This window comes from Thamnophis elegans, chromosome 1 (genome assembly GCF_009769535.1).
Source record: "Thamnophis elegans isolate rThaEle1 chromosome 1, rThaEle1.pri, whole genome shotgun sequence".
NCBI classification, from domain to species: domain Eukaryota; kingdom Metazoa; phylum Chordata; class Lepidosauria; order Squamata; family Colubridae; genus Thamnophis; species Thamnophis elegans.
This window is the reverse complement of record NC_045541.1, coordinates 116286040-116298807: the sequence shown is the minus strand read 5'-3', so window position 1 is coordinate 116298807 and position 12768 is coordinate 116286040. Positions and strand designations below refer to the sequence as shown.

Genomic DNA, 12768 nt, shown 5'->3' with positions numbered 1-12768 from the left:
CTAAGAACACATGCAACAGACCAAATCTAGATACTGAAAACAGTGATAAATTAACAAGTAATGAATAACCATCTTCACAATTAGCCATTGCCATAAGATAGAGTAAGATGACATATATGGAAGCTGACTGTTCCTTTAGTGTCGTCCCCACCACCCCAGGAGGAATATTGCAGGATATTGCTCTGGTATTGAAGTGACATACAACTGCCAAGGGAAAGGAGATGCCATGTGATCCTTTGCTTCAGGCATCTAATTTTCATAGGCTGCTCTAGATTCTCTCATTTTATTGCCAGATTAGAATATGCAAGGAAACTGTAGCCCTGAAAAGGTTAGATGAGTATTGTCCCTATCTTAAATAACAGTGTTCAACATAGTTCTAGGGTGCAACAAGAATGTTTTTTTCCCCTCAAAACATGAATGTTTGCTATATTAGGATACAATTAAATAGCATATTGTAATTACTTGGCACACATCAAAAGGAGTATTAAATTTCGCTGTATGTTACATCCTTGTTGCATTTTGATGAAAGCAATTCTTTATAATATGTTTGGGAAGGAGTGATAAAAAGGAGATTAGATACAGATCTGATCTTTTTCTATAGATTTCACAAAATCTGCACAACCATATGCAGCATCCCACTGTGGGGAGTTTGTAGTGAGTTTTGCTAAATGTTGGATTCTACAAACACAAACACAAAAAATTCTGTGAAGCTTGGGACAGGCCACATTTCACAATGAATAGACTTGATGTTGTTTCATATGTAATCTTGTAGGTAAGTGTTCTGTCCCAGGCCTCTAAATTACACTGATGCTGGCTTGGCCATCTGCCACAACTAAGGAGAGAGATAAACCACCACTTGGCTAGGAGCCCAGAAAAATTATCTCTATGAAAAATAAAACTCACGGAACTCACAGAATTCTTCAAACTTTAAACTGAGATTGTAACTGTTGTTTCCTGCAAAATTCCCCTCCCATCGCCCCACCTATAAACTCTCTGGGAGGGGCCAATCAGTCCTATTTCCTTCTGTGAGCCTGTTTCCACAGCTGCTGCCTTTTCCTATCAGCCCTCCGCATCCGTATGTCAGGGAGTAAATTTGCAGTTGCAAGGAAATGAGGTCAATTTTATTAAGGCCAACTCTGTCATCTCTACGTTTATTTCAAAGTTAACTCTATTCAAGCACAATATAGGCCATCATGAGCTATACCAATTTCCAAGCTTCTCTGAGCTAGAAGAGAAAGGTGGGATACAAGATGATGATCTTCAAGTTTTTTGTGACCATTTGGACATGCTGTATAAAGATATTTCAAGATCTTCTTTTGATGGAAATTCCAGATTGAGTGATAAATCCATTTTCAGATACTGAGGAAGATGGGGTAGTGGAGGAACATCTCATAGAGCTGCAAAATGACATTGAGCTGAAGCCAAAGTTTAAGAAATCGTACCAAGAGTTTTGGTTACAGAAAAAAAAATCTGATCGCTATCCTGCACTAAGGAGAGTGGTTAAGAAGCTTCTTGTTGCATTTCCAACACCATATGTGGCTTCAGTGTGGTCATCCAACTTCTCTCCAAGCAAAGAAATTGACTCCATATTACTGAACATGGTGATTTAAGACTCCTGCTAAGTGACTTAAAACCAGACATTGGGAAACTGGTATCACTTCATGAAGCCCATCCATCACATTAAAAACTTACTGAACAGTGAAGTAGTTACTAAATTTTACTGAGTTTACTAAGTTACTAGTTACTAAGGTTCTTGATAAATGACTATCAGACTTTGAGAACCTGGTATCACTGGATCATGTTCAACAATTTTGTTGAATTAACATTAACTAAAATGTGCAATTAATTGTTACAGTTTTGGATTTTACTGTTACTATCCTCCTTCCGTCGTGCAAACCGCCCAGTCATATGACCCCACCAGTCACGCCCATCAAGACACGCCCACAGAACCAGTAGTAAAAAATTGAATTCCACCACTGGGTGGGGGGCACTGACAATCAGTTTGTAGCACCAAGGGGGCGGTGGACTGAAAAAGTTTGAGAACCACTGATCTATACCATACATTCAGTACATAAACTTAGAGAAGATCCCTCCTCTCTATTAATAAGAATAACAACATTTCCTTTCCTTTCATAAATGTAGTAACAATTTCACTATTTTAAGGGACATGGTTGCAAATGTTAGATAAATGCTACATGCACTTTTTAAAACTTCAGCTGTGTATTTAAATCCAAATAAATCAATTTTAATGTAGAAATAGATAAAAATAAATTGAGACATATACTGGCATATTTTATGTATGTATTATAGAACTTCTGAAAATGTATTGTTATGGGATTGTCATGGGAAAATTATTGCTCTTTTTCTGATTTCACTGGATAATCCATCAGCAGAAAAATCTTTCTAGTTTTAATATAGTCAACTGTCTTATAAAGGCCTATAAAAATTTACATTTAAAATTAAACGGAGAAGGGGATGTCTAAAATAAATTGCAAGAATGACAAATAGATTAATTATGTGTTCAGTTCAGCAATTATCCAAAATACTTTGAATGATAAGACCCAAAATTGTTGAGTTTGTCAATACTTTCTAATAAAAGTCAAAATCCCTCTTTGCTAGGTTTCATGCATGTCTTTTCCCCCATTTAATCCAAATTAATTCTGAATTAATTCTGAGAGAATTCTGAGAGAAGATGCACTGTTTGTCAACATTTTACTTTTCTGGAATGTAAATGCAATTAAAATATTTTTTTTAATATTTCATAAGTTTACAGCAGTTCAGTATGGATTGTGAAGGAACAGTTTGCAAAGAGGAAAATAAAATACTAATCAGTCCTTCTTGCATAATATAAAAATAAAAAGTTGTAATTTACCTGTTAAGATACCTTTTCTTCTTCCCCCATTCACTTGAACTTCTAAACAGGCAACTTCACGAGACTGTATAAGATTTGTTATTTTAAAAAAAAATCAATAATAAAAGATGTTGTATAGAGCAAAATTACATTTTTATACTTCTATCCCATGAGTCTGTTATGCAGAATGACATGAAATGTAAATGGTACAGATCCTGTTTCCCTGAAAATAAGACCTCCATAGATAATAAGCCCTACCCGAAAATATTGCAATACAGCAGCAGCCGTGAAGTGACCATGCTCGCTGCCTCCTGAACTTCAAAAATAATAATAAGCTCCCCCAAAATAAGGCCAAGTTCTTATTTTGGGGGTCAAAAGAAAATAAGACCATGTCTTATTTTCAGGGAAACATGGTAAGACATCAGGCCTAAGCACTGAATTTATTTATAATAAATTCAATATGCACAAATAAAGCACATGAAGGAATAATTAAGCATGGTGTTTTGATTTTTTAAAAACCTTTTCCATTTCTACTCTCTAGTCAATTTCCATTTGCTCCAGATTTCAAGATATGCTTCAGGCTTGGCTTTTCTAAATGAACAATTTCTACCCAATCACCCAGTGCAATGTTAACATGAGCAGAAGCTGAGCATCCTTAGTTTAAGACCATTTCCTATTCAGCTATTCAATTCAAGAGTAGTGTAGAATAGCAAAATTACCACTAAGACTCCATTGGTAAGAATTTTTTCTGGAACATCCGGGCTGAAAAGGGAAAAAAAATATACATTATTTCAGTCAATGTTTTAACAAGCAGGGACAATATTTCTTCTGACATGCTTGTAATCTTCCATGCATCAACTCAATAGCTTGAGTGCTCAAACAAAATATTCATTCGACTTCATGAGGAGGAACATGGTCTCACTGTCTCCACAAGGAGAAGTTGGGCTTAGCTCAAAAGCCCTTTATGTGGTATTCTTTCCAGAGAAAATGGAAGGATGATGGAAGGACTGCTAGAACTACTATGATTACTGAGGAAAATGACACTCTTCTGTTATTGTCAGATGAGTTAAATCTGTATGCCTATTGACAGTACTATCTAATAGGTAAGTTCTAAAGTAAGCTGTCTATGCTGGCAATTCTCTGTTATGCGTCACCTCACAGTTTTTGGTCTTACCTGCTCTCCATTGTGAATTCAACTTCTAGTTCCTCCTTGCCCTAAAAACATAAAATAAATACAATGTTTCATATTTTTATACATTTCTGCACATTCCTTTAGGAATAAGAATTAAATGCTTAAATAAGGTTTCTTTGCAGAAACATAAAATGTAACCAGGTCTTTTCCCCACCTGTACCACTGCCTCCAACACCCACATGTTAAATATAGATGACTAATTCAGGGAAATCAATGTAACTGAACAAGGCAATGCATTGTCTCCTATGTACAATATTCACTGAATATTTTTACAGATAGAGTGATCTAAATACCTGGAAGTGGAAAGGTAAAAACAAAACAAATATTTCTTGAGTTTATTATTAATCGGTTTTAATTTAAAGACTATTAATGTGGCTATCATTTTGAAGTGACATTGTTGTCCATATGCCTGATTTGTCTTCTCAACTCCAGACCGAAGTATTTAAAGGAGAATGGACACAGTTCACATTAGTAATAATATGGAGAAAAATCTCCTGAGTTTTTCTTCTATTAGAAAAATTCCTGCATTTATGTTTTACCAGTCCTCATTAGACTGCTGTAAAAAGTATTTGATTTACATGTGTATTTGTAATTGATTAGGAGCTAAGTATGATGTTACTGGTTCTATTTGAATGACTTGTTTCTCATTTTTCCATCACCTGTCTGATGACCTGTAGCTACCCTGACTTCCCATGCTTCTATTAATTCTCAGAGAAAACCCATGTTGGCTTTTCAGTAATGATTTTAACTGTTGACACTAAAGAGAAGTGAAAAATCGAGAATCTTTCCTACATTGGACAAATTCAAAAACTTTTTAGTCCACAAAAAATCCAAAAAACTATTTGTGACTAGCTGCAGCTCATAAGTTACATATTTGATATGAAAAATACTATTTTATGCAGACTAAACGTCCCCTTTTAATATGGTTCCACATTAACAGAGTGGGAATGTTGTGAAAATCTAGAGAAACATGTCTTTTTCATCAAGTGGAAGAAGCAAGTTTGTTAAGTTTAGCAGTCACCTTTGGATTTAGCTGAAAGCTCAGGGGAATGCTTTCTCCAAGTTGGATTTTAGATACATCAAACATAACAGTGAGGAGATGGTCATCTTCTGTGATTTTGTCTTCATCATAGACGTTAAATTCCAAAATATTCTGTAGAAAGAACAACAAAAAGAACTTCAGAATTCTATCCATGACTTAGGCTAGCATCCTGCCTCAGCCTATTTTCCCCCCTTGATGTTTCATTTGTTGTTAGACAACAAAAGAGTGAACATTTCTTTGCAAAAAATAATGGAACAATTATACTATGTGTACCAATGGCACGTGGCAATAACACTTGGCAATTAGCGCTATTAGTACTTAGCAATAGCGTAGCTTAGTTTAGTTTAGCACTTAGCAATAGCACTGAGCCTTTGGAAAAAGTGCAAAGAAGAGCAACGAAGATGATTAAAGACCTGAAGACAAAAACATATGAAGAATAATTGCAGGAATTGGGTATAGCTAGTCCAGAGAAAAGAAGGACTAGGGGTGACATGATAGCAGTATTCCTGCATTTGAGAGGCCTCCACAAAGAAGAGGGGATCCATTTATTTTCCAAAGCTTCAGGATGCAAGACAAGAAACAATGAATGGAAACTAAAGAGAGAAACAACCTGGAATTAAGGAGAAACTTTTGGCAGTGGTTTGCTCTCCAAGTTTATTTCAATTTAGTTTCTGAACGTTTTGTTATAAGACCTGGCGATATCATCAGCAGGATTTTCTTGTCTTATTCTCCTTAGCTTATAAATGATTTCTTATGTATAACAATCAATCAATAAGAGAACCAATCAGCTGCTCAGAATTTAAATATAGTTCCAAACCAACAACTAAACATACGAGCAACCAACCACACTGGCACATAAGACATTTATAAACTAAAGAGAATAAGACAAGAAAATCCTGCTGATGATGTTACCTAGTCTGGTAACGAAATGTTCAGAAACTAAATTGAAACAAGCTTGGAGCGCAAACCACTGCTAAAATCCTAAACCCAAGCAAACAGTTTTTTTCTATTACTTTAAGGAGAGGCTCCCTAACAGTAAGAACAATTAACCAGTGGAATAGCTTGCCTTCAGAAGTTGTGGGTGCTTCATCACCGGAGATTTTTAAGAAAACACTAGACAACCACCTGTCTGAAATGGTTAGGGCAGTGATGGCTAACCTTTTTCCCATTGTGTGCCAAAAGCGGGGAGAGTGCAAGGTGGTCGTGCATGGGCATGGCCACACCCATAATGCTATGGGTATGACCCCACATGTGCATGCGCACATGGCCCCCAGCCCCCCCCCCCGCTTTGGGCTCACAATAGATTCATTTTTTTCCCTTCCCAGGCTCCAGAGGCTTTCTAAGAGTCTGAGGAGGACAAAAAAGCCTCCCCCCCCCCCAGAGGGGAGCAGCCTTACAGGCCAACCATAAGTGAGTTCCAGGTTGCCCCTTAGGGCTGTTTTTCGCCCTTCAGAGCTTTCAGGAGGCTTTCTTGAAGCCTCCAAAGCACGAAAAATGGTCCAATGCATAAACTGGAAATCTGTTCCCAAACTTCTGGTTTGTGCATTGGGTTGTTTTTCACCTTCTGGAAGATAAGGGAAGCCTCTGGAAGGCAAAAAACATTGTTAAAAGAACGCCCAAGTCAGCTGGCCAGTGCATGCATGCGTGCTGGAGCTGACAGGGCAACGCCTCACATGCCCTAACAAATGGTGTGTCATAGGTTCGCCATCACGCATGCCATAGGTTTGCCATCACGGGTATAGGGTCTTCTGCTTTAGCAGGGTCTTGGACTAGATGACCTCCAAGATCTCTACCAGCTCTATTCTGATTTATTGATATTCTGTTTCATAGTGCTTTACAGCCCTCTCTAAGCGATTTACAGTATACAGCCCCCAACAATCTGGATCCTCATTTTACCAACTTCAAACCGATGAAAGGCTGAATCAACCTTGAGCACTCAGAATTGAACTCCTAGCAGCAAGCAGTAAGTTAGCCTGCAATACTGCATTCTAACCACTGCACAACCATGGCTCCCGTAGGTGACTTTGTTTGTTTTTATTTCTAATTGTAGATCCTGATTACATAAATATTTATTGTTCTAGTTTCTACAATCCGTCACACAATAATAGCTTTCCACATAACAGGATTTGCTTGCCAATGAAATGACACGATGTGTGTTATTGTAGTAATCTGAATGAAACTTAGCTCAGGAGCCCCAAGTCCTATTGCACATACTGCAATGTAGTCATGGAAAAGTTCTATTTTATTAACATAAAATTAAGTATGAAAATCCCAATGGATTTGTAGAGCTTTCCATGAAGCTTTTTAAAATGCAAAAGGAGCAATATTTTATTTGTTTTCTGCCCAATTCCCAATTACTTCTGGCAGTTTAGCCATAACTGCTATTCATTCAGGGAGCAAACATTTCTTACGTTATGAGGAGAAGTTAGGCCTACTCTGCCTTGAGGGGTTTTACCCCCAGCTATTTTGGTCTCTGTAGATTTGCATAGACAACTCTCCCACTGTGTCTATTAGTGAAGTAAAGCCAGGAGCGGGCTGCTATGGGTTCATCTGGGTTTGGGAGAACCTGTAACTAACATTATGTCCAGTTCGGAAAACCTCCATATCCCACCTCTGGCTTGCTCCGCTCCTCCCGCCTCATCTTTCCCAGGAGTCTCCATGCGGCCCATTTTGGATGTGAGGTAAGTGCAGGGCTCGCGCAGAGGCTCAAGGTGGGGGAAAAATGGGCCTCCCAGAAGTTCTGCAAGGCCAGAAATGGGCCCGTTTCTGGCCTCCAGAGGGCCTCCAGAGCCAGGGGAAACAGTTTTTACCCTCCCAGAGGCTCCAGGAAACCCTCCAGAGCCTGAGAAGGTGACACAGTCCCTCGCTGTGGTGCAGGAGGCAACTAGGCCACGCCTACCATGGCCACGCCCACCCAGCAACTGGGCAGAGAACCCATTACTGAAATTTTTGAAGCCCACCCCTGAGAAAAAGCTGTTGTGCTTGAACAGACATGTGGAGACCATAGAGAAAATCTTACAAGTCGGTGCACCATACAGTTTGGGTATTTTTAAATGCTGTTTGAAAGGTTTGAAAGATGAGTGAAAGAGGCATCAGGTATGTGTTTCATTGTTGTTTGTTGTGAGGAAACAAGGGAAACAAAATGGCAAATTTCCACTGTTGCATTGTCTCTTGTCTGAGGTCTGATTCTTGAACACCGTTGGTAATTCATCTCTTGTTGAATGGATTGATTCACAGTCCTTTTATTTGTTTGCTCTAGTTTTATGGTTATTTGAAGTGACTATTTGAACAGCAAGCAGAACTTGAAATATTGGGAGATATTGTTCTAAAAGTATGCAATCAGGCACAATTTTTTTAAAACTAGCCTCTCCACATTATTCTTTGCATATTGAGTATAAAAGGGATTCCCCCCAAAACCATCTGAGAATTTCCTCATAGAAATTGGGCCTTTAATGGCATCTGATTGGAGAGGAGTGGGATATAAAAAAAATCAATATCACAGCCATGATCACATGATCAAAGCCCAGCCCTTTCTTAAATGTGTCAGAGATAAAGGGGGGCAGGGTTTCAATTGAACACAAACATCTACCATCTTGACTTCATTCCCCCACCCAAACAAGGACAGCCTTTCACACTTGGTACCTTCTAAATGTTTTAGAACACAGCTCCAAGCATTATCTTACCTTTACTTTGTTCTGAATTCTGAAGTGAAAAGTTTCATTCCACACGGGATCCTTAGAATCTTTGATGGTCTGTGTCTTCATCCTCTTCACTGAAGCGGTCGGTAAGAATAAACTCACATAGCAGTCAGACTGGGTTACTGTACCAAAAGACATGGAATTTTACTAATAATGTAGCAATGTGTCATGATTATTTACAGAGTTATATCAGTTTCTCAATATGTAAAGTTATTTACTCATGTCAGTTGACCCAATTGTAGATCCAAATAGAGGATAGCAGAAGAAAAAGGGTTTGGAGTCAGAAGAAACAGGACTGACATGGCTAGTCCACAATATATGGATTTAAAATACATTATTAGTAGAACAATAATTATGAACTTCCTTGAGATAATGAACCAATCTAGAATAGAAATGTACTCTAGCTGGACATTTTCGTAGTGGATTCATGGTCCAAAATGTATAGGAACACTATTTAGTATTTCCACATTTCTCTGTTAATGTAAGTACAATAACTTGCATGTGTATTTTTATTTTGTTTTGTTTGTTTCAATGCTATGCCTATTCCCAAAGGCCCTGGATAGCTAACAAACATCACAAAGCAACCCACCTCAAATAAATCCAGCCAGAAAATAAATCAAATATAATATCAAAATTATACAAAAAGAAAAAGAAGTAAAAACAGGGATGCTACTGTGCACCAGGGGAAGTAGTATAATTTTTTTTCCAGCCTAACCACACAAGTAAAATTATACTACTGTATTTATCCTTTGAGTGGCATCTTTCAAAACTGGGCCAACTTTATGCTTTGGGTATTTACAGTGAATTGTTGTGAGATAAATGACTGGATTTGGCTTTGTAATCAAGCAAACACCTACTTCTATCCTCATAATTAATTTTGCCTTAAATTAATCGGATAAGAAGACAAGTAAATTAGTAAAGTTGTCTATGTACCTAGATCTTATTTCTGGAACAACAACAACGAAATGATTCTTGAGCTAAGAACCTTCAATGCTTATAAATCAAAACACAACTCAATGTGAATGCAAGAAACCAGATACCTAAGCAAGCTCCTGTGGTTTCAGAGAAGAATGTTTGCTTACAGTCTTCTTGGATAAAACCAAATAAAATAGATGTTAAGGATAAGGACTCAAAAGCATACTTTAATACTAGGCATGATAAACTTAATATTTGTAAGATTAGAGAGTGTGTATATATATATATATATATATATATATATATATATATATATATATATATATATATATATATGTGTGTGTGTGTGTGTGTGTGTGTGTGTGTGTGTGTGTGTGTGTGTGTGTGTCTGTGTCTGTGTGTGTGTCTGTGTGTGTGTCTGTGTGTCTGTGTGTGTGTCTGTGTGTGTGTCTGTGTGTCTGTGTGTGTGTGTGTCTGTGTGTGTGTGTCTGTGTGTGTGTGTGTCTGTGTGTGTGTCTGTGTGTGTGTCTGTGTGTGTTTGTTGTATTTGTGCTGATAAATAAATAAAGGGAGAGACAGAGAATGGAAGCAGTAAACTTCCTCCCATATTTGGGCATATCAGGGGTTGTGACTCTAAATACATACATACGTGTGTGTGTGTGTGTGTGTGTGTGTGTGTGTGTGTGTGTGTGTTAGAAACTTAATGGAGAAACACACTTGCATGGAAATGCAAAATGGACACTAGTGTTCTCAGACTTTATAAGATATACAAAAGACAGATTTTCCCCCATATGTCAGGTAGGGATAGTTCATATTCCCTATAGAAAAATACTCTTCATGAACATAAATTACCATCACAACCTGAGGATCATTCTTGGGCAATAGAATGTACAAGGCTGAGCACCTTATACTTTATGGCTTCATAGATGTTTAACTAAGACTATTAAACAAGGTGCTAATTATCACTCCTACTTGCAAGGCTGGGGCATAATTGTGCTGCATAACCGGAAAAACAAAAGCAAAAACATTCAGGTGACAATCTTTTGTCATAGGTCACGTTGGTGAAATCTGACAGTGTGTTGAAAAGAGTGAATAGCCTTGAGTCTTTTGTGGGGAGCAAGAGGCTGAAGAGAGACCCTCCCTAAACTTTGCAGTATTTACCTAGTACTTGTACTTCAGTCTAGCAAGATTCCTTTCTCTAAATGAGTATCAAAAAGACATACTGATCTGATCAGTTCATCATGCCCTTTCTGGTTCCTTTTACCTGACATGGACTTTTTTTTTAATGGAGTAATCAAAAAGTCGATGATAAAACCAATATTAATTTGAATTAGGATTTGTAGTACATAATGGAATCCCACATGCTGGGATTATGAGGTTCCTTTGCTTTCACCCATTTTATATTAACACAACAGAGAAATTAAATTATCTCCAATTTCCCTGAAAAGCTATATCATACTTGGTGACACGCTAAAAACATTCTAACACAATTTGTTATTATCAACAGCCATGATGGTGCAGTGGTTAGAATGCAGAACTGCAGGCTACTTCTGCTGACTGCCTGTTGCCTGCAGTTCAGCAGTTTGAGACTCACCAGCTCAAAGTTGACTCAGCCTTCTATCCTTCCGAAGTCGGTAAAGTGAGGGCACAGATTGTTGGAGGCAATATAGCTTAGAGAAGGCTATAAAGCACTGTGAAGCAGTATATAAGTCTAAGTACTATCGCTATTACTAAGTTATTTCTTAAAATGAGAAATCTCTCTGTGTCTCTAATCTTTCCACCCAACTGTCATCCCTTCATGAATGTGACTAAGCATGAACCTGGAAATAAATCCAGAAGCAATGGATATATAACTCACAGACAAGCAACAACACTGTTCTGTTGAAGGACTGATACCCAGAAAAAGGAAATATTTAGTGGGCAGAAAAAGTTCTGACAGTCCCAAGTCACAGAATTCTACATTCAGTTCCCTGAACTCATGAAGATATTATATAATTCTAAAAAATAATAAAAATGTTGACTCTCCAGAATGTTTGAATGGATCATCAACTTATGGATATATCAGCCTAAACAGTAGAAGTGAAATCCAATATAAAATCCATGAATCAGCCACAATATCTGTGAGTATATATGATGGATGTGATGGATGTTCTATCTACAAATCAAATGTTGAGTATTTTCAGAAGGTTCAACAGATTGATAGGGAGGAAAAATATGTCAAAGGGTTAAGGGAAATATTTATTTATTTATTTGCTTTTATAAAATTTAGGCACTTTCCATTTCACTACCAAGTGACTCTTGTTGGTTGGGGAAAGAGTCCTGTGACATACCTAGAGAAAAATAAGATGCACCGTATTTCCAAACAGACCTATAGGTTAAGATCTAGATTTAAAAGGCAGGTGTAAAAGCAAACTGGTTTTGCCATATCCTGAAAAAAAAAGGTGGGAGGAATGAAAAATCAAATAATCTTTTGAGATAGAATGTGAGTAAATTCTTTTTCACTTTTCAACCATGTTAATAATCAATCCTGTGGAGATCCTTCAAGCACAACCTGTCCATCCATCTGCCTCCACAGCTCACTTTAATATTGTGTCATCTCTGTTTCCTAATTATGTGTCACTCCTTAATCAAGTCTGATCACATGGAATTCTCTATTTCCTCACTACCCAGGCTTTAGGTGAACTAAAGTATGTAGGCCAAGAATCAGAAGAAGCATATGTATTATGCTAATCTCTAATAGTAGAATTCATTTATCATCAAGGAAGTATAATGGTTGCAATCACTAAGCTCTCGGGTATCTGCCAAATGTTTTGAGCCAGTAAGAACAAATGGAATTTTAGAGGATGTCCTAAGGACAAAATGGTTTTCATGTAAGTGTTCATCATTTCACAAAATATACACACCAGCGTCCTCACTCTACACATGAATTTTAAAGAAACTTTCCCAAGAGCCCATGTGTATCTCCATGAAAAATTGGGAGAGAAAAGAAAGGACAAGGGTATTTTTAAATTTAAAAAAGGAAATAAGCAGGTGGACAATAAAAGTAAAATCCATATGCCTATTATTGCCC

General features: G+C 37.5%; 1 protein-coding gene across 1 annotated transcript in view; it reads right to left on the bottom strand.

Annotated features, from left to right (window-relative positions):
• Positions 1-12768, bottom strand: part of LOC116505938 (cytosolic phospholipase A2 epsilon-like) — a 45370-nt gene that overhangs the window by 19878 nt on the left and 12724 nt on the right. Inside the window, exons 3-7 of the mRNA XM_032213446.1 lie at positions 8769-8905; positions 5065-5196; positions 4026-4066; positions 3571-3613; positions 2873-2936 (exon numbers count right to left, since the gene is read on the bottom strand). Of these exons, the coding sequence (XP_032069337.1) occupies positions 2873-2936; positions 3571-3613; positions 4026-4066; positions 5065-5196; positions 8769-8905 (417 nt within the window). The remainder of the gene's footprint in view (positions 1-2872; positions 2937-3570; positions 3614-4025; positions 4067-5064; positions 5197-8768; positions 8906-12768) is intronic.